At 38.2% G+C, this 23,918-nt stretch overlaps 1 protein-coding gene across 1 annotated transcript in view; it reads right to left on the bottom strand.

Moving 5' to 3' along the window:
* The window catches only part of CEP128 (centrosomal protein 128), a 445,779-nt gene that overhangs the window by 398,718 nt on the left and 23,143 nt on the right, over nucleotides 1-23,918 (bottom strand). The window contains exons 3-4 of the mRNA XM_067030654.1: nucleotides 20,205-20,366; nucleotides 18,441-18,527 (exon numbers count right to left, since the gene is read on the bottom strand). Of these exons, the coding sequence (XP_066886755.1) occupies nucleotides 18,441-18,527; nucleotides 20,205-20,351 (234 nt within the window). The 5' untranslated portion in view covers nucleotides 20,352-20,366. The remainder of the gene's footprint in view (nucleotides 1-18,440; nucleotides 18,528-20,204; nucleotides 20,367-23,918) is intronic.

Here is a 23,918-nt window from a genome sequence, read left to right as displayed (position 1 = left end):
CTTCAATGCCAATCTTAGCTCAGCATCAGATTTCTTCCCATTTTGTTTCTGTATTTGTTCCACCTAAGTCTCATTCTGGACATTGCACCAGCTGTAATATTAATGACTTGTGTGACAATGGGCTTTGGTTTTTCAATCAGTTAAGATAATTTCCAGAATCTAGTTTATAAATGTAAATTATATAACCCTTCAAACTTTGAATCCAAAATCCCAATTTTCAAAAAAATTAAATTCATATCATCATTAAAATGTGAGCAAGCACAACTCAATGATATGAATGAATCCTGACGCTGGGTTTTGGGATAATATCCTATCGTTAGCTCTGTCACTGACTAACTGTGAGACTGTGGGCAAGCTAGTACCCATTCTGTGCCTTAGTTTTTTAATCTTGTAAACGAGGATACTAATAGTATCTACCTAATAGGACTGTTGAGAGAATTAAATGAGTTATCACAAAATAAAAAAAGGTACCTGTAAACTAAGCTTATGAAGATATTCCCAAAGAGAATATGAAAATGTAGGTGCTACTTCTCTATGAAACACCACATACCCCATTGCTGACCCTCTAACACTGCTCAACTCTCACAGAGAGAGGCTTTCACATATTACAAGCAAATAAATAAATTTAGAGTTGGAATAAAGAATCAAGAAAACAACATTGAGATTATGTACATTTCAATAAAAGGTAGTCAAAAAAGTGACTCATCATGACTCCTGACCCTTACAAAACCAACAGGAATAATTCTCACACTTCTCTTGTTAGGGCAGATTGTCTCAGGAGGAAAGCATAGCACTGAATATTTACACAGCCCCTCACTCACTGGTGAATTATGTTCACAAAACTGAACCTCCATAAAATAAATATGTAAGTTCATACACAGTTGACCCTTGAACAACATGGGTTTGAACGGCACTGATCACATGCGGATGATTTTCAGTAGTAAATACCAGAGTACTACATGATCCAAGGTTCGCTGAATCCATGAACACAGAACCACAGATACAGAGGATCTGCAGAGAGGGAGGAACCTCAGATACCAAGGGACAACTATAAGTTATACACAAATTTTCAACTGTGTGGAGGACCAGAGCTCCAAACCCCATGTTGTTCAAAGGTAAACTGTGTATCACTGGTATCCATTTCCTGAGGGTTAGCATTAGTATCATTTCTAAAATATAAGTTAAAAATAAAAGTTCTTGAGATAGCCTCATCCACCAGAGAGCAGACAGCAGAAGCAAGACGAACTACAATCCCACAGCCTGTGGAACAAAAACCACATTCACAGAAAGACAGACAAGATGAAAAGGAAGAGGGCTATGTACCAGATGAAGGAACAAGATAAAAACCCAGGGCTTCTCTGGTGGTGCAGTGGTTGAGAGTCCGCCTGCCGATGCAGGGGACACGGGTTCATGACCTGGTCCGGGAAGACTCCACATGCCATGGAGCAGCTGGGCCCGTGAGCCATGGCCGCTGAGCCTGCGCGTCCGGAGCCTGTGCTCCACAATGGGAGAGGCCATAACAGTGAGAGACCCGCATACTGCCAAAAAAAAAAAAAAAGATAAAACCCCCAAAAAACAACTAAATGAAGTGGAGATAGGCAATCTTACAAAAAAAGAATTCAGAATAATGACAGTGAAGATGATCCAGGACCTCGGAAAAAAAATGGAGGCAAAGATCAAGAAGATGCAAAAACTGTTTAACAAAGACCTAGAAAAATTAAAAAACAAACAAACAGAGATGAACAATACAACAACTGAAATGAAAACCACACTAGAAGGAATCAATAGCAGAATAACTGAGGCAGAACAGATAAGTGACCTGGAAGACAGAATGGTGGAATTCACTGCTGCAGAACAGAATAAAGAAAAAAGAATGAAAAGAAATGAAGACAGCCTAAGAGACCTCTGGGACAACAATAAACGCAACAACATTCACATTATAGGGGTCCCAGAAGGAGAAGAGAGAGAGAGAAAGGACCAGAGAAAATATTTGCAGAGATTATAGTCAAAAACTTCCGTAACATGGGAAAGGAAATAGCCACCAAGTCCAAGAAGCACAGAGAGTCCCATACAGGATAAAGCCAAGGAGAAACACGCCGAGACACATAGTAATCAAACTGGCAAAAATTAAAGACAAAGAAAAATTACTGAAAGTAGCAAGGGAAAAACAACAAATAACATACAAGGGAACTCCTGTAAGGTTAACAGCTGATTTCTCAGCAGAAACTCTACAAGCCAGAAGGGAGTGGCAAGATATACTTAAAGTGATGAAAGGGAAGAACCTACAACCAAGATTACTCTACCCAGAAAGGATCTCATTCAGATGCGATGGAGAAATCAAAAGCTTTACAGAGAAGCAAAAGCTAAGAGAATTCAGCACCACCAAACGAGCTCTACAAAAAATGCTAAAGGAACTTCTCTAAGTGGGTAACACAAGCGAAAAAAAAGACCTACAAAAACAAACAAAAAACAATTAAGAAAATGATCATGGAACTTACATACTGATAATTACACTAAACATGAATGGAGTAAATGCTCCAACCAAAAGACAGAGGCTTGCTGAATAGATACAAAAACAAGACCCACATATATACTGTCTACAAGAGACCCACTTCAGACCTAGGGACACATACAGGGGATGGAAAAAGATATTCCATGCAAATGGAAATCAAAAGAAAGCTGGAGTAGCAATACTCACATCAGATAAAATAGACATTAAAATAAAGAATGTTACAAGAGACAAGGAAGGACACTACATAATGATCAACAGATCAAACCAAGAAGAAGATATAACAATTATAAATATACATGCACCCAACATAGGAGCACTTCAATACATAAGGCAACTGCTAACAGGTGTATAAGAGGAAATCCACAGTAACACAATAATAGTGGGGGACTTTAACACCTCACTTACACCAATGGACAGATCATCCAAAAGGAAAATAAATAAAGAAAAAGAAGCTTTAAATGATACAACAGACCGGATAGATTTAAATGATATTTATAGGACATTCCATTCAAAAATAGCAGATTACACTTTCTTCTCAAGTGTGCACAGAACATTCTCCAGGACAGATCCCATCTTGGGTCACAAATCAAGCCTCAGTAAACTTAAGAAAATTGAAATCATATCAAGCATCTTTTCTGAGCACAACGCAATGAGAGTAGAAATCAATTACAGGGGAAAAATGTAAAAAACACAAACACATGGAGGCTAAACAATACGTTACTAAATAACCAAGAGATCACTGAAGAAATCAGAGAGGAAATCAAAAAATACCTAGAGATAAATGACAATGAAAACATGACAATCCAAAACCTATGGGATGCAGCAAAAGCAGTTCTAAGAGGGAAGTTTACACTTATACAAGCCTAACTCAAGAAACAAGAAAAATCTCAAATAAAAAATCTAACATTACACCTAAAGGAACTAGAGAAAGAAGAACAAAAAAACCCCAAAATTAGCAGAAGGAAAGAAATCATAAAGATCAGAGCAGAATTAAATGAAATAGAAACAAAGAAAACAATAGCAAAGATCAATAAAACTAAAAGCTGGTTCTTCCAGAAGGTAAACAAAATTGATAAGCCATTACCCAGACTCATCAAGAAAAAAAGGGAGAAGACCCAAATCAATAGAATTAGAAATGAAAAAGGAGAAGAAACAACTGACACTGCAAAAATACAAAGGATGATGAGAGACTACTACAAGCAACTCTATGCCAATAAAATGGACAATCTGGAAGAAATGGACAAATTCTTAGAAAAGTACAACCTTCTGAGACTGAACCTGGAAGAAACAGAAAATATAAACAGACCAATCACAAGCACTGAAATTAAGACTGTGATTAAAATCTTCCAACAAACAAAAGCCCAGGACCAGATGTTTTCACAGGCAAATTCTATCATTTAGAGAAGAGATAACAACTATCCTTCTCAAACTCTTACAAAATATAGCAGAGGGAGGTAAATTCCCCAACTCATTCTACAAGGCCACCATCACCCTGATACCAAAACCAGACAAAGATACTAGAAAAAAAGAAAACTAGAGACCAATATCACTGATGAATATAGATGCAAAAATCCTCAACAAAATACTAGCAAACAGAATCCAACAACACATTAAAATGGTCATACACCATGATCAAGTGGGATTTATCCCAGGGATGCAAGGATTCTTCAATATATGCAAATCAATCGATGTGATACACCAGATTAACAAACTGAAGAATAAAAACCATATGATCATCTCAATAGATGTAGAAAAAGCTTTTGACAAAATGCAACACACACTTATGATAAAAACTCCCCAGAAAGTGGGCATAGATGGAACCTACTTCAACATAATAAAGGCCATATGAGACAAACCCACAGCAAACAGCATTCTCAACGGTGAAAAACTGAAAGCATTTCCTCTAAGATCAGGAACAAGACAAGGATGTCCACACTCACCGCTATTATTCAACATAGTTTTGGAAGTCCTAGCCATGGCAATCAGAGAATAAAATAAAAGGAATACAAATTGGAAAAGAAGAAGTAAAACTGTCACTGCCTGCAGATGACATGATACTATACATAGAGAATCTTAAAGATGCCACCAGAAAACTACTAGAGTTAATCAATGAATTTGGTAAAGTTGCAGAAGACAAAATTAATGCACAGAAATCTCTTGCATTTCTATACACTAATGATGAAAAATCTGAAAGAGAAATTAAGGAAACACTCCCATTTACCTCTGCAACAAAAAGAATAAAATACCTAGGAATAAACCTTCCTAGGGAGACAAAAGACCTGTATGCAGAAAACTATAAGACACTGATGAAAGAAATTAAAGATGATACCAACAGATGGAGATATATACCATGTTCTTGGATTGGAAGAATCAATCTTGTGAAAATGACTATACTACCCAAAGCAATCTACAGATTCAACGCAATCCTTATCAATTTACCAATGGCATTTTTTATGGAACTAGAACAAAAAATTTCACAACTTGTATGGAAACACAAAAGACCCCGAATAGCCAAAGCAATCTTGAGAAAGAAAAACAGAGCTGGAGGAATCAGGCTCCCTGACTTCAGACTATACTACAAAGCTACAGTAATCAAGACAATATGGTACTGGCACAAAAACAGAAACATAGATCAATGAAACAAGATAAAAAGCCCAGAGGTAAACCCACGCACCTATGGTCAACTAATCTATGACAACGGAGGCAAGGATATACACTGGAGAAAAGACAGTCTCTTCAACAAGTGGTGCTGGGAAAACTGGACAGCTACATGTAAAAGAATGAAATTAGAACACTCCCTAGCACCATACACAAAAATAAACTCAAAATGAATTAGAGACCTAAATGTAAGACCAGACACTATAAAACTCTTAGAGGAAAACATAGGAAGAACACTGTTTTTTGTTTGTTTTGTTTTTTTTTTTTTGTGGTACGCGGGCCTCTCACTGTTGTGGCCTCTCCCGTTGCGGAGCACAGGCTCCGGACGCACAGGCCCAGCAGCCATGGCTCACGGGCCCAGCCACTCCGCGGCATGTGGGATCCTCCCAGACCGGGGCACGAACCCGCGTCCCCTGCATCGGCAGGCGGACTCTCAACCACTGCGCCACCTGGGAAGCCCCAGGAAGAACACTCTTTGACATAAATCACAGCAAGATCTTTTTTGATCCAGCTCCTAGAGTAATCGAAAAAAAAAAAAAATAAACAAATGGGACCTAATGAAACTTCAAAGCTTTTGCACAGCAAAGGAAATCATAAACAAGACGAAAAGACAACCCTCAGAATGGGAGAAAATATTTGCAAACAAATCAATGGACAAAGGATTAATCTCCAAAATATATAAGCAGCTCATGCATCTCAATATTAAAGAAACAAACAACTGAATCCAAAAATGGGCAGACGACCTAAATAGACATTTCTCCAAAGAAGACATAGAGATGGCCAAGAAGCACATGAAAAGCTGCTCAGCATCACTAATTATTAGAGAAATACAAATCAAAACTACAATGAGGTATCACCTCACACAATTTAGAATGGGCATCATCAGAAAATCTACAAACAACAAATGCTGGAGAGGGTGTGGAGAAAAGGGAACCCTCTTGCACTGTTGGTGGGAATGTAAACTGATACAGCCACTATGGAGAACAGTATGGAGGTTCCTTAAAAACCTAAAATAGAATTACCATATGATCCAGCAATCCCACTACTGGGCATATACCCAGAGAAAACCACAATTCAAAGACACATGCATCCCAATGTTCACTGCAGCACTATTTACAATAGCCAGGTCATGGAAGCAACCTAAATGCCCATCAACAGACCAATGGATAAAGAAGATATGGTACATATATACAATGGAACATTACTCAGCCATAAAAAGAAACGAAATTGGGTCATTTGTTGAGACATGTATGGATCTAGAGACTGTCATAAAGAGTGAAGTAAGTCAGAAAGAGAAAAACAAATATCATATATTAATGCACATATGTGGAACCTAGAAAAATGGTACAGATGAACCGGTTTGCAGGGCAGAAATTGAGACACAGATATAGAGAACAAACGTATGGACACCAAGAGGGGAAAGCTGCAGGGGGTGGGGTTGGTGATGTGATGAATTGGGTGATTGGGATTGACATGTATACACTGATGTGTATAAAATGGATGACTAATAAGAACCTGCTGTATAAAAAAATAAATAAAATAAAATTCAAAAATTTTAAAAATAAATAAATAAATAGAAATAATAAAAGTTCTTGCCTTCCCTAGAGCAGAATGGCTGATCCCATTTCCTAGGAAATGTCTTATATTTTAAAAGAGAAATGCTAATTTCAATTAGGCAATGGATATTTAACATGGAGAAAATTTTTTAACAGTTGAACACTGATTAAAATGGATTAACAAAAATTCAATATCCATTCATGATAAAAACTCTTACCAAAGTGGGTATAGGGGGAACATATCTCATAATAATGAAAGCTATTTATGACAAACCCACAGCCAACATAATACTCAACGGTGAAAAGCTGAAAGCCTTCCCACTAAAATCTGGAACACGACAAGGATGCCCTCTCACCCCTCCTATTCAACATAGTATTGGAAGTCCTAGCCACAGCAGCCAGAAAAGAAAGAGAAGTAAAAGGTATCCAAACTGGAAGGGAAGAGGTAAAATTGTCATTATACGCAGATGACATGATACTATATACAGAAAACCCTAAAGACACAACACAGAAACTACTAGAACTGATAAACGAATTCAGCAAGGTAGCAGGATACAAGGTTAGCATACAGAAATCTGTTGCATTTCTTTGCACTAACAATGAAATATCAGAAAAGGCATGTAAACAAACAATCCCTTTTAAAATTGCATGTAAAAACAAACAAAAAAATACTTAGGAATAAACCTAACCAAAGAGGTTTTGAAAGACTTATATGCTGAGAACTATAAAACATTGATAAAAGAAACTGAAGATGACTCAAAGAAATGGAGAGATATCCCATGTTCTTAGATTGGAAGAATTAATATAGTTAAAAAGGTAATACAGCCCAAAGCAATCTACAGATTTAATGCAAACCCCATCAAAATACCCATGACATTTTTCACAGAACTACAACAAAAAATCCTAAAATTTATATGGAACCATAAAAGATTCAGAATTGCCAAAGCTATACTGAGGAAAAAGAAAAAAGCTGGCGGCATAACCCTGCCAAACTTCAGACAATACTACAAAAAGCTACAGTAATTCAAACAGCATGGTATTGGCACAAAAACAGATATATAGATCAATGGAACAGGATAGAGAGCTCAGAAATAAACCCACATACAGACGGTCAATTAATCTACAACAAAGGAGGCAAGAATACATGATGGAGAAAAGACAGTCTCTTCAGTAAGTGGTGTTGGGAAAGCTGGAAAGTCGCATATAAATCAATGAAGTTAGAACACTCCCTCACACCATACACAAAAATAAACTCAAAATGGCTTAAAGACTTAAATATAAGACATGACACCATAAAGCTCCAAGAAGAGAACATAGGCAAAACATTCTCCAACATAAATTGTAGCAGTGTTTTCTTAGGTCAGTATCCCATGGCAACAGAAATAAAAGCAAAAAGAAATAAATGGGACCTAATCAAATTTATAAGCTTTTGCACAGCAAAGGAAACCATAAACAAAATGAAAAGACAACCTATGGAATAGGAGAAAATACCTGCAAACAATGCAACAAAGGATTAATTTCCAAAATAAACAGCTCATACAACTCAGTAACAATAGCAACAACAAAAAATCCAATCAAAAAATGGGCAAAAGACCTAAATAGACATTTCTCCAAAGAAGACATACAGATGGCCAACAGGCATATGAAAAGTTGCTCAACATCACTAATTATTAGAGAGATGAAAATTAAAACTGCAGTGCAGTATCACCTCACACCAGTCAGAATGGCCATCATTAAAAACTCTGCAAATAATAAATGCTAATGAGAGTGTGAAGAAAAAGGAACACTCCTACGCTGTTGGTGGGAAAGTAAACAGGTGCAGCACTATGGAAAAAGGTATGGATGTTCCTTAAAAAACTAAAAATAGAATTGCCATAAGGTCCAGCAAACCCACTCCTGGGCATATATCCAGAACAAACTCTAATTCAAAAAGATGCATGCACCCCTATGTTCATAGCAGCAGTGTTTACAATAGCCAAGACATGGAAACAACCTAAATGTCCATCAACAGATGAATGAATAAAGGAGATGTGGTACATACATATATACAATGGAATACTACTCAGCCATAAAAATGGAAATAATGCCATTTGCAGCAACATTGGATGAACCTAGAGATTATAATACTAAGTGAAGTAAGTCAGAAAGAGGAAGACAAGTATCATATGATATCACTTATATGTGGAAACTAAAATATAATACAAATGAACTTATTTACAAAACAGACTCACAGACATAGAAAATTATGGTTACCAAAGGGGAAAGGGGGTGGGTGAGGGATAAATTAGGAATTTGAGATTAGCAGATACAAACTATTATATATAAAGTAGATAAACAAGGTCCTACTCTATAGCACAGGGAACTATATTCAATATCCTATAATAAACCATAATGGAAAGGAATATTAAAATATATAAGCGTGTGTGTATAACTGAATCACTTTGCTGTACACCAGAAACTAACAAATTGTAAATCAACTATACCTCAATAAAATAATAATAAAAATAATAATTTGAAAATGGATTAATCTGTTACAGGCTGTTGAAAAAAAAATAGCAGGTTCTACATCAAGAGAACTTGCATGAGCTGGAGCACAGTCTCAAAAAGAAAGAAACAAACAAATCACTCTCCAGGGTCCCTCCCTAAACAGAACACACAATAATTAAAATTTTTTAAATAGAGGATTAATACTATCATGTACTTAGAGGACTTAAAGAATACAAATAGAAAGATTCAGATAAATCACATGACAGTTGGCACATTACATATACTCCTTTTTCGGTATGCCCATTTTACTGCTATATTACATAACAGTAACTATTTTACTGCTAAGAAAGCAATTTTCACTGTGCAGCCCATCAGATTTACTTGTGAGAAATACTCTTTCTGAGTTGCACATCTTCCCATAGATTACAGCAGGTGCCCCCCCCCATGTTACTTACAGGTGGTAGGGTGGAAATCATTGCTCTATTGAGGGAGTGTAATATAGGGCAATGAGTGACATCCCCCTCCGGCATGCTGGGAGCAGAAACCATTGAGAGACAACTACTTTAACAGAACAAGAATTTGAGGAAACTAAGGGGAAGACTAGACCAGACAAGGAACAGTCTAAAGTAAAAGGAAAGAATCTTATTTTCCTGTGTCCTATTTTAAATGAGTGGCTTTGCAGTCTAGGTACTTAAACCTCATATGGGAAAGAAATACCTGTTGAGCTTATCTACTTCCCATGTATAAAACTACTCCCCCAGAGCTCAGCATTATTCAATTCTAGGCCTACCAATTCTAGGAGAACACATTTTGTGTTTTAAAAGCTTACCTGTACAGAAGTTTTACTTAATACATAGTTTTATTTCCCAATTGCTCAATTCAAGGGAAATTCATCTAATATTCAACCTGACAAAGTACGTTTCTCTCTGCTACCAGTTAAAAATGTTTTTATTTTTTTACAAATAAATTAAACAGCAAAGAATTAACTTCCATTATTAACAAGGTAGTTAAATCTAAAACATTTCATGAGCTACCCAAATATATAAAATCTATGGCCCGATCTGCAAATATACCATAAATCATAAAAATTTGGTAGATGCAAGAAAGTCCAAGTTTATTTTCTAAATGAAAGTAGTAAAAAAACTTACGAGAGAAAATATGTTCCCAGTGCTCAAGCAATTAGCTTCCGATTACAAGCAAATGATGACTATACTTCTGCTTTGTAAAAAGAAAATAACAGAGAGAGGCGAGAAGATGGCGGAAGAGTAAGACGCGGAGATCACATTCCTCCTCACACATACATCAGAAATACATCTACACATGGAACTTCTCCTATAGAACACCCACCAAACGCTGGCAGAAGACCTCAGACCTCCCAAAAGGCAAGAAAATCCCTACATACCTGGGTAGGGCAAAAGAAAAAAACAATAAACAGAGACAAAGAATAGGGACGGGACCTACACCAGTGGGAGGGAGCCGTGAAGGAGGAAAGATTCCCACACAGTAGAAGCCCCTTCGCGGGCAGAGACTGCGAGTGGCGGAGGGGGAAGCTACGGAGCTGTGAAGGAGAGCGCAGCAACAGGGTACGGAGGGCAAAGAACAGAGATTCCTGCAGAGGATCGGTGCCGACCTCACCAGCCCGAGAGGCTTGTCTGCTCACCCGCCGGGGCAGGCAGGGGCCGGGAGCTGAGGCTCGGGTTTCAGTCGGATCCCAGGGAAAGGTCTGGAGTTGGCAGACTGAAAACAGCCTGAAGGGGTTAGTGCACCACGGCTAGCCGGGAGGGAGTCTGGTTGAAGTCTGGAGCTGCCAAAGAGGCAAGAGAACTTTTCTTCCCTCTTTGCTTCCTGGTGTGCGAGGAGAGGGGTTTAAGCGCACCACTTAAAGGAGCTCCAGAAACGGGCGTGGAGCTGCCGAAGAGACAGAGACTTTTTCTTGCCTCTTTGCTTCCTGGGGCACGAGGAGAGGGGGTTAAGGGCACCTCGTAAAGGAGCTCCAGAAACGGGCGCGAGCCGCGGCTGTCAGCACGGACAGTAGAGACGGGTGTGGGACGCTAGGATTGCTGCTGCCGCCACCAAGAGGCCTGTGTGCGAGCACAGGTCACTCTCCACACCACCCCTTCCAGGAGCCTGTGCAGCCCGCCACTGCCGGGGTCCCGGGATCCAGCGACAGCTTACCTGGGAGAACGCGCGGTGCACCTCGGGCCTGTGCATCATCACGCCGCCCTCTGCCGCCGCGGACTTGCCCCGCCCCCGTGCCACTCCCTCCCCCCAGCCTGAGTGAGCCGGAGCCCCCCAATCAGCTGCTCCTTTAACCCCGTACTGTCTGAGCAAAGGGCAGAGGCCCTCGGACGACCTACACGCAGAGGCGGGGCCAAGTCCAAAGCTGAACACCAGGAGCTGTGCGAACAAAGAGGAGAGAGGGAGGTCTCTCCCAGCAGCCTCAGAAGCAGCGGATTAAAGCTGCACAATCAACCTGCAGTGCCCTGCATCTGTGGAAAACCTGAACAGACAGTGAAATATCCCAAGTTGAGGAGGTGGACTTTGGGAGCAAGATATACTATTATTTTCCCCTTTTTTCTTTTTGTGAGTGTGTATGTGTGTTCCGCTGTGTGAGATTTTGTCTGTATAGCTTTCCCTGCACCATTTGTCCAAGGGTTAGACCGACCCATTTTTTTGTTGTTGTTGTTTTCTTTGTTTTTTTAATAGAAATTTTTCTTCTTAATAATTATTTTTATTTTAATAACTATATTTTCTCCTACTTTATTTTGTCTTCTCCCTTTCTTCCTTTCTTCCTTCCTTTCTTCCCGTCATCCCTTCCTTCCTTGCTTTCTTCCTCCCTTTCTTCCTCCCTTCCTTCCTCTCTTCCTTCCTCCAATTGTTCCTCTCCTTCTTCCTTCCTTCCTTTCTTGCTTTCTTCCTTCCTACATTTCTTCCTTGCTTTCTTCCTTCCTCCCTTCCTCCCATCCTTTCTTCCTTCCCTCCCTCCCTCCTTCCTTCCTTCCTTTCTTTCCTTTCTATTTTTTCTCCCTTTTATTTTGAGCCGTCTGGATTAAAGGCTCTTGGCGATCCAGCCAGGTGTCAGGACTGTGTCTCTGAGGTGGGAGAACTAACCTCAGGACACTGGTCCACAAGAGACCTCCCAGGTCCATGCAATATCAAATGGCGAAAATCTCCCAGAGATCTCCATCTCAACACCAAGACCCAGCTTCACTCAAGGACCAGCAACGAAGAGTGCTGGACACCCTATGCCCAACAAAGAGCAAGACAGGTCTACAGCCCCATCCATTAGCAGAGAGGCTGCCTAAAATCATAATAAGGCTACCAACATGCCCAAACATACCACCAGACGTGGACCTGCCCACCAGAAAGACAAGATCCAGCCTCATCCACCAGAACAGAGGAACTAGTCCCCCCAACCAGGAAACCTACTCAACCCACTGAACCAACCTTAGCCATTGGGGACAGCCACCAAAAACAACAGGAACTACAAACCTGTAGCCTGCAAAAAGGAGACCCCAAATATAGTAAGCAAAATGAAAACACAGAAAAACACATAGCAGATGAAGGAGCAAGATAAAAACCCACCAGACCTAACAAATGAAGAGGAAATAGGCAATCTACCTGAAAAAGAATTCAGAATAATGATAGTAAAGATGATTCAAAATCGTGGAAATAGAATAGACAAATGGCAAGAAACAGTTAACAAGGACCTAGAAGAAATAAAGTGGAAGCAAGCAATGATGAGCAACACAATAAATGAACTTAAAAATACTCTAGATGGGATCAATAGCAGAATAACTGAGGCAGAAGGACGGATAAGTGACCTGGAAGATAAAATAGTGGAAACAACTACTGCAGAACAGAATAAAGAAAAAAGAATGAAAAGAACTGATGACAGTCTCAGAGGCCTCTGGGACAACATTAAACGCACCAATATTTGAATTATAGGGGTCCCAGAAGAAGAAGAGAAAAAGAAAGGGACTGAGAAAATATTTGAAGAGATTGTAGTTGAAAACTTCCCTAATATGGGAAAGGAAATAGTTAATCAAGTCCACGAAGCACAGAGAGTCCCATACAGGATAAACCCAAGGATAAACATGCCAAGACACATAATAATCAAACTGTCAAAAATTAAATACAAAGAAAACATGTTAAAAGCAGCAAGGGAAAAACAACAAATAACACACAAGGGAATCCCCATAAGGTTAACAGCTGATCTTTCAGCAGAAACCATACAAGCCAGAAGGGAGTGGCAGGACATATTTAAAGTGATGAAGGAGAAAAACCTACAACCAAGGTTACTCTACCCAGCAAGGATCTCATTCAGATTTGATGGAGAAATTAAAACCTTTACAGACAAGCAAAAGCTGAGAGTTCAGCACCACCAAACCAGCTTTACAACAAATGCTAAAGGAACTTCTCTAGGCAAGAAACACAAGACAAGGAAAAGACATACAAGAACAAGCCGAAACAATTAAGTAAATGGTAATAGGAACATACATATCAATAATTACCTTAAATGTAAAAGGATTAAATGCTCCCACCAAAAGACGCAGACTCGCTGAATGGAAAAAACAGGACTTATATATATGCTGTCTACAAGAGACCCACTTCAGACCTAGGGACACATACAGATTCAAAGTGAGGGGATGGAAAAAGATATTCCATGCAAATGGAAATCAGAAGAAAGCTGGAGTAGCAATTCTCATATCAGACAAAATAGACTTTAAAATAAAAACCATTACAAGAGACAAAGAAGGACACTACATAATGCTCAAGGGATCAATCCATGGAGAAGATATAACAATTGTAAATATTTATGCACCCAGCATAGGAGCACCACAATACATAAGGCAAATACTAACAGCCATAAAAGGGGAAATCGACAGTAACACAATCATACTAGGGGACTTTAACACCCCACTTTCACCAATGGACAGATCATTCAAAATGAAAATAAATAAGGAAACACAAGCTTTAAATGATACATTACACAAGATGGACTTAATTGATATTTAGAGGACATTCCATCCAAAAAAAGAATACACATTTTTCTCAAGTGCTCATGAAACATTCTCCAGGATAGATCATATCTTGGGTCACAAATCTAGCCTTGGCAAATTTAAGAAAATTGAAATTGTATCAAGTATCTTTTCCGACCACAAGGCTATGAGACTAGATATCAATTACAGGAAAAGATCTGTAAAAAATACAAACACATGGAGGCTAAACAATACACTACTTAATAACGAAGTGATCACTGAAGAAATCAAAGAGGAAATCAAAAAATACCTAGAAACAAATGACAATGGAGACACGACAACCCAAAACCTATGGGATACAGCAAAAGCAGTTCTAAGAGGGAAGTTTATAGCAATACAATCATACCGTAAGAAACAGGAAACATCTCGAATAAACAACCTAACTTTGCACCAAAAGCAATTAGAGAAAGAAGAACAAAGAAACCCCAAATTTGGCAGAAGGAAAGAAATCATAAAGATCAGATCAGAAATAAATGAAAAAGAAATGAAGGAAATAATAGCAAAGATCAATAAAACTAAAAGCTGGTTCTTTTAGAAAATAAAATTGATAAACCACTAGCCAGACTTATCAAGAAAAAAAGGGAGAAGACTCATATCAACAGAATTAGAAAGGAAAAGGGAGATGTAACAACTGACACTGCAGAAATACAAAGGATTATTAGAGATTACTACAAGCAACTCTATGCCAATAAAATGGACAACCTGGAAGAAATGGACAAATTCTTAGAAATGCACAACGTGCCGAGACTGAACCAGGAAGAAATAGAAAATATGAACAGATCAATCACAAGCACTGAAATTGAAACTGTGATTAAAAATCTTCCAACAAACAAAAGCCCAGGACCAGATGGCTTCAAAGGAGAATTCTATCAAACATTTAGAGAAGAGCTAACACCTATTCTTGTCAAACTCTTCCAAAAGATAGCAGAGGTAGGAACACTCCCAAACTCATTCTATGAGGCCACCATCACCCTGATACCAAAACCAGACAAAGACGTCACTAAGAAAACTACAGGCGAATATCATTGATGAACATAGATGCAAAAATCCTCAACAAAATACTAGCAAACAGAATCCAACAGCACTTTAAAAGGATCATACACCATGATCAAGTGGGGTTTATTCCAGCATGCAAGGATTCTTCAATATATGCAAATCAATCAACGTGATACACCATATCAACAAACTGAAGGAGAAAAACCATATGATCATCTCAATAGATGCAGACAAAGCTTTTGACAAAATTAAATACCCATTTATGATAAAAACTCTCCAGAAAGTAGGCATAGAGGGAACTTTCCTCAACATAATAAAGGCCATATATGACAAACCAACAGCCAGCATCGTTCTCAATGGTGAAAAACTGAAACCATTTCCACTAAGATCAGGAACAAGACAAGGTTGCCCACTCTCACCACTCTTATTCAACAGTTTTGGACGTTCTAGCCACAGCAATCAGAGGAAAAAAAGAAATAAAAGGAATCCAAATAGGAAAAGAAGAAGTAAAGCTGTCACTGTTTGCAGATGACATGATACTATACATACGGAATCCTAAGGATGCTACCAGAAAAGTACTAGAGCTAATCAATGAATTTGCTCAAGTAGCAGGATACAAAAGTAATGCACAGAAATCACTGGCATTCTTATACACTAATGATGAAAAATCTGAAATGAAATTAAGAAAACACTCCCATTTACGACTGCAACAAAAAGAAAAAAATATCTAGGAATAAACCTACCTAACTAGACAAAAGACCTGTATGCAGAAAACTATAAGACACTGATGAAAGAAATTAAAGATGATACAAACAGATGGAGAGATATACCATGTTCTTGGATTGGAAGAATCAACATTGTGAAAATGACTCTACTACCCAAAGCAATCTACAGATTCAATGCAATCCCTATCAAACTACCAGTGATATGTTTTACAGAACCAGAACAAAATATTTGACAATTTGTATGGAAACACAAAAGACCCCAAATAGCCAAAGCAATCGTGAAAACGAAAAATGGAGCTGGAGGAATCAGGTTCCCTGACTTCAGAGTATACTACAAAGCTACATTAATCAAGACACTATGGTACTGGCACAAAAACAGAAATATAGATCAATAGAACGGGATAGAAAGCCCAGAGATAAACCCACACACATATGGTCACCTTGTCTTTGATAAAGGAGGCAAGAATATACAGTGGAGAATACACAGCCTCTTCAATAAGTGGTGCTGGGAAAACTGGACAGCTAATGTAAAAGTATGAAATTAGAACACTCCCTAACACCATACACAAAAATAAACTCAAAATAGGTTAAAGACTTAAATGTAAGGCCAGACACTATCAAACTCTTAGAGGAAAACATAGGCAGAACACTCTATGATATAAATCACAGCAAGATCCTTTTTGACCCATCTCCTAGAGAAATGGAAATAAAAACAAAAATAAACAAATGGGACCTAATGAAACTTCAAAGCTTTTGCACAGCAAAGGATACCATAAACAAGACCAAAAGACAACCCTCAGAATGGGAGAAAATATTTGCAAATGAAGCAACTGACAAAGGATTAATCTCCAAAATGTACAAGCAACTCATGCAGCTCAATAACAAAAAAACAACCCAATCCAAAAATGGGCAGAACTAAACAGACATTTCTCCAAAGAAGATATACAGATTGCCAACAAACACATGAAAGAATGCTCAACATCATTAATCATTAGAGAAATGCAAATCAAAACTACAATGACATATCATCTCACACCAGTCAGACTGGCCATCATCAAAAACTCTAGAAACAATAAATGCTGGAGAGGGTGTGGAGAAAAGGGAACACTCTTGCACTGCTGGTGGGAATGTAAATTGATACAGCCACTATGGAGAATAGTATGGAGGTTCCTTAAAAAACTACAAATAGAACTATCATACGACCCTGCAATCCCACTACTGGGACTATACCCTGAGAAAACCATAATTCAAAAAGAGTCATGTACCAAAATGTTCATTGCAGCTCTATTTACGATAGTCAGGACATGGAAGGAACCTAAGTGTCCATCAACAGATGAATGGATAAAGAAGATGTGGCACATATATACAATAGAATTTTACTCAGCCATAAAAAGAAATGAAACTGAGTTATTTGTAATGAGGTGGAAAGGCCTGGAGTCTGTCATACAGAGTGAAGTAAGTCAGAAGGAGAAAAACAAATACCGTATGCTAACACATATATATGGAATCTAAGAAAAAAAATGTCATGAAGAGATTAGTGATAGGATGGGAATAAAACACAGACCTACTAGAGCATGGACTTGAGGATATGGGGAGGGGGAAGGGTAAGATGTGACGAAGTGAGAGAGTGGCAGGGACATATATACACTACCAAATGTAAATTAGATAGCTAGTGGGAAGCTGCCGCATAGCACCGGGAGATCACCTCTGTGCTTTGTGACCACCTAGGGGTGTGGGATAGGGAGAGTGGGAGGGAGGGTGACACAAGAGGGAAGAGATATGGGAACATATGTATATGTATAACTGATTCACTTTGCTGTAAAGGAGAAACTAACACACTATTGTAAAACAGTTATACTCCAATAAAGATGTTAAAAAAAAAAAGAAAATAACAAATAATCAATTAAACTTGGGACTTATGTGACATCTCAGTACAGCACAGATATATCTAAAACTATCATTATAGCACACATGTAATACTAATCTTATTAGAGTGTATACTCATAATTAGAAACATGAAGGAATAAATTTCATTGGTTTTCTAAGAGTTTACAGAAGATGAGTTAGCAAATTCCAAAAGGAAATAAGAGACAGAATTAGCAAAATATTAATAAAAAAATATTCATTTTAGGGAATTCCCTGGTGGTCCAGTGGTTAGGACTCCACACTCTCACTGCCGAGGGCCCGGGGTTCAATCCCTAGTCAGGGAACTAAAATCACACAAGCCATGTGGCGCAGCCAAAAAGAAAAAAGTAAAGCTTTCAAATTCAATAGAATCTAATCTATATAAAGTAGCTCGCAAGCCACCCGACAAGCTAAATTTAAACTATAAAATAATAAAGCAGTTGAAAAGCTAAAGCTATTCACAGTTGTTACTCCCTTTATCTCACATCCATACTCCTCAAAAACTAAATTTCCAAAAAGGTGGGTAAGAGAAAATGCAAACATTTGTAAACATTCTTACATGTTCTATAGCCTCCGCCTGTCCATTACTATATTCTCGATACTGTCCAAGCATCTGGTCGACTTGCCGCAGGTTCCGACTGGTGTCCTAAAGAAAGAAAGTGGACCTTATTAATTGCTCCAAACAATGTTTTCCCCAATCAATCTTAGCGGCATATCAAACAGCTAGGTCACCCGTTTGCAAAAGGTACAATTTATATAATTAAGTTGGGTATCAATATACTTCATAAATATCAAATAAATCTTATTAACAGCACTGACAGAGAAACTCAAATCCATCTGCAATTTACTTGTGTGAAATCTGAAGCACAAAATTTCAATCCTTATCCAAGGTTCCATAATAAGTTGGCAACAAAACCATAAATTGGAGAAGAATCCTCATCGTCAATTTGTGCACCTCAACTAATTCAGACCCTCTTTACAGAAGGGAAATCCTGAGAAAAATCTAGTCGATTGTGGTCATGACAAGCAAATCATTAGGATCAATGTTATTTCAATTATTACTTTACCTCAAGAACTCCATTAAGAGAAAAGAAAGCAAAGTATCCTTTAACTTTTAGCTATAAAATTTGTTTGTAATTACAGTAAAAATGGTTTCCACCTAAATATGCTAGGTTTCACCTGAGAGGTAAATGGAGGCATTTCTTTCAAAAATATATACTTACTAATATGTTTCAGTAGTGGGAAAGTCCAAGAATTTGTACTGCAAAAATCCAATATTATGTTAATTTAAATAAGTTTTAGAAAGAAAAAGGCTCCTGAGTTTTAAATCAAATTATGGTTTCTCCACCAGAAATTAGCCTCTTCTTATCTATGCATACTAACCCAAAGCAATTGAAAGCCAAAATCCGTTTATCCAGGCAAAATGGAAGTAAGAGATTAAAGGGTAGGAAAACAAGTCTGAGTTTTCTTTTTGCCCTTCCTCCACCTCTTTTCCAAAGCCCCTTCCTATGGAGGGAATATAAACTGCTGCCACTCAAACTTCCACGGCCAAAAATTAGCCTCTAAATAAAAATGGCATCTCAGTATCATTCATCCATGAATAATTTACCTACCCAAAATATGAACAACTTCTCTAAAGGCAAATGTCCACAAGAAGGTAAACTATGGTAATAATTCCTATTGGTTTCACTCCCACAGTATATTATTTGGAAATACTGCCTTATCCCAAAACATTTCCACAACCCAGCATATACTTCAAATATCTTTACTGACTGTGTTAGGCGGAATAATGCCCCCAAAGATGTCCAAGTCCTAATCCCTCGAACCTATGTACATGTTTCCTTATATGGCAAAAGGGATTTTGCAACTATGATTAAGTTAAGGACCTTGAGATGAGGAGATTATCCTGGATTATTGGGTGGACTCAATCACAAGTATCCTTAAAAGTGGAAGAGGGAAGCAGAAGAGTAGTCAGAGTGATATGATGTAAGAAGTACTCAACCCACGCTTCCTGGCTTTGAAGAGGAAGGAAGGGGCTACAAAACAAGGAATGTGGGCACCCTCTAGAAGCTGGAAAAGGAACAGATATTTCCCTAGGGCCTCCAAAAAGGAATACAGCCCTACTGACATCCTGCTTTTAGTCCAACGAAACCAGGGTCAGATTCTGACCTACAGAACTGGAAGAAAATAAATTTCTGGGTTTTTTAGACATCAGTTTTGTGCAAATTTGTTACCGTGGCATAAAAAACTAATATACTGACCGAAACCATTTCTTAGCTCAACCTAGTTAAAATCTATTACGTGCAACCATTGCTAAACTAACCTGTAAAGTACTTGTTATAGTGTTGACCTTCTCAGTAACATCCACAGTAGGACGATTTCGAGTCTCCCTGTGTATTGAACTGGCAGCCCATCGACCCAATCGGTCACGAGAGCGGAAGTGGTCTGAATCGTTGGAGGATCCTGCCATTGAGGTGCAAAAATCCTTAAAAATAAATCCAGGTCAAGGTCAATCAAATGGTAAAGAGCACAGAAATAAGAGATTAATTTAACTATTTACTTTTTGATCTTTTAAAGTATTTATTACATTAGCCCTTTGCCATATCATAATTTCAAACACATAGCTTGAAAACACAAGTCACTTCCACATGTAATTCTCCCTCCTTTGTTTTTTCTGGTTTATGAGCAATTCCTCAGACATTTACAACTCTAAATAATAAAAATCACTTAGTTTTGTGCAATGCTCCTGAATTTTATAAGCTCTTTCACATACAGTCTCTCACATAACTCTACCAACAACACTGTAAGGTTTATGAGAAACATAAATTGGTATCTCTACAATGAAGAAAAAAAAAAAAAACACAGATATTCTCTAAGGCTAGAACCTGCAGGTCTCAATATTAGTCTGATGTCCATTCTTTTTTCTTTAATTTATTTATTTTATATTTTTGGCTGCATTGGGTCTTTGTTGATGCGCACAGGCTTTCTCTAGTTGCAGCCAGCGAGACCTACTCTTTGTTGCGGTGTGCAGGCTTCTCATTGCGGTGGCTTCTCTTGTTGCAGAGCATGGGCTCTAGGTGCACAGGCTTCAGTAGCTGTGGTGCACAGGCTCAGTGGTTGTGGCTCACAGGCTCTAGAGCACAGGCTCGGTAGTTGTGGAGCATGGGCTTAGTTGCTCCGCGGCATGTGGGATCTTCCCCGACCAGGGCTCGAACCCACGTCCCCTTCATAGGCAGGTGGATTCTTAACTACTGCACTGCCAGGGAAGCCCTAGTCTGATGTCCATCCTACTAAGCTATGAGAACATGTGTATCTTTAAACAAAAATACAACACACACAGAATGACCTAAAATAAAAGAATTCCATTCACTGTACAGTGAACACTCTCATACACCTTAATTTAAAATATAGTAGAATTAAACAAATGCAGTAAAAGAGGTACAAACTCTACAATAACAAGTGTGTGAGAAGATGGAATCTTCAACATCTCCACCAAAATAGAAAGCCAAACATCCTGAATATAATCTCATCAGTAGAAAAGTCTCTAAATATGCTTTCCTCCCATCCTCATCTCAATTTTCAATCTAATGCAAAAGAAAACTATTTCACGCAAGAGGATCTCAAAAGTTTCAGAATACCTTTTATAGAAATTGAAGAAATGAAATATATTTGTAACAAAGAAGCATCAGAGAAAATTCAATTATCAAAAGTAAAGTTTTAGTATTCCAATAATTTCATTTTCTGCTTAATAGAAGGTTAACATAATCTTTATTTTAACATTAATTGTTATATTCTTCCTAAAATCTATATGACCAGTTTTCTGGCCTTTTAAATACAGTATGATGAAACCTCTCTTTAATAATCAAGAATATTCTGAAATTTTTGGATCTCTATTCTGAATGCATCTGGGAAGTACATGACCATACATCTAAAGCCAAGATAAAGGGAATTTGCTAAATATGTATAGATTCTCGAGCATTTAATGAAATTAGTCATGTTTTTAAAATATTAAATAAAATAAAACTCAATAAAAAGATAAGCAAGGAAGCTTGCTGTGAGTTTAGGTTTTTCAAAGTGAAAAACAGTCTGTCCTTGTAGCACCAGGAAAAGAATCAACGGAACATCCAACTTCTTCGAACTGGCTGAGACAGGGCTAGCAAACACCTGTCACACTCGAGCCCCTCCTCTGCCCAGGCCTCTCAACTTCCTTCCTCACCTCTCTTCTCCGGTTCTCGCCCCCTTCCCCTGTCTAGAAGTACAAAGGTACAGTGCCCACGATGTAGCTCTCTAACGTCAGAAAACACGAACGAGAAACAGGCCTGAAGCAATTGTCTGGCTACGATTTTGCAGGATCATAACTGCTTAAATCCAAAACAATAAACTTAAGAAGAAATCTTAAATGTAAAGTTCACCTTTATACTTAGGAAATCACGGGTGTATGTGTGTCTGTCTGTCTGTCTTTGCATGCCTGTGTGCACTCATGTGAGTATACCCATAAATCTATGTATGCCACATGACCTAAAATCATTTGCTCTATGTAAATGTACTTTCCAACATCTTCCATTAGTGAAAACAGGAAAAATCAACATTTTCTGAGAGCCTGCTACAATGCTGAGTACTACATAGATGCTCACACAGACAATCCAACTTAATTCTCATAATAACTTATTAAAATGGGCAGTTATCCCCTAATCTATCGAGGATGCTGAGGGGGAGCTGTTAAGTAACAAGTCCAACACCATATAATGATTTTAAGTAGCAGACCAAGGATGCAGACCCGGGATTCAGCCAGGCTTCTCCACCTTCAGTATTCTCTTTATTCTACTTTGCTCTGCTGTCCCCTAAACACTACTTACAAACAATCTTAACAGTTAGTAAAAATCATTAAAGGCAGCTGCAGGCCATGGCTCACATGTTGTCTACAGCCTCTTCAACCCCCTCTCATTTCATTTAAGCATAAAAATATCAAAATGAGGGAGGCTGGGAATCAAGTAGCAATATGAAATCTGTATTAGGCACCAAGAAAAAAACTAAGTGACTTATCTATGCTGCATATAATAAAGAGCTTTGAAAACAAATCAAACCATTGGCCTCAGAGTAAAGGGGTTTTTATTTCCTGTTCCTTCCACTTCTTGTATAATGGAAAATACTAATTATGCCTGGATCTGTCAAAATTTTGTATCTAAAAGTATAATGAGTTTCATTTTAATAAGTCAAAATTCTGGAAACTATATTGGAGTTAGGATACAACCACACAGAATAAAAAGGTAACATTGAAAACCGGATGTTACCTATAAGGGCTACTGGTAAGAGCAGGAAACAAGATAACCATCTTTGAGACAACCTGATTTTTTTGAGTACCAAACTTTTAATAATAATCAGTTATCTACACACAACTTCAATGGACAAAAATGGTGTATCAGACTCATCTAATGAGCAGACAGTCTGAGTTTCAATTTGACCACAAACAGTGATAACTGAAAATTTTATAGTTATTTTTAAAATTTGGGAAAATATTTAAAATATAAAATAGTACAGAGACTAATATAACAAGCATGCATGTATCTACTACCTAGAATGTTATTATTATTCTTTTCTATTTCTGTCTTCTTTATTCTATTTCTATCACCTTATTTCCCTATTATTTTTAAGAGTATATTCTTTTTTTTTTTTTTTTTTCGGTACGTGGGCCTCTCACTGTTGTGGCCTCTCCCTTGCGCAGCACAGGCTCCGGACGCGCAGGCTCAGCGGCCATGGCTCACGGGCCCAGCTGCTCCGTGGCATGTGGGATCTTCCCGGACTGGGGCACGAACCCATGTGCCCTGCATCGGCAGGTGGGCTCTCAACCACTGCGCCACCAGGGAAGCCCCAAGAATATATTCTTAATATTGTTATTTCCCATTCTGACACTTGTGCTTCTAATATTTTTAATAAAATATTTAGAACACTATAAATAAAGTCTTAGTACCCTCGCACACTACACTCCACCCAGTACTACTCCTGACCCATCTCCACTGCGATAACTATCAGAATGATT

The sequence above is a fragment of the Kogia breviceps genome, chromosome 3 (genome assembly GCF_026419965.1).
Source record: "Kogia breviceps isolate mKogBre1 chromosome 3, mKogBre1 haplotype 1, whole genome shotgun sequence".
Taxonomy (NCBI): domain Eukaryota; kingdom Metazoa; phylum Chordata; class Mammalia; order Artiodactyla; family Physeteridae; genus Kogia; species Kogia breviceps.
This window is presented reverse-complemented; position numbering and strand designations above follow the sequence as displayed.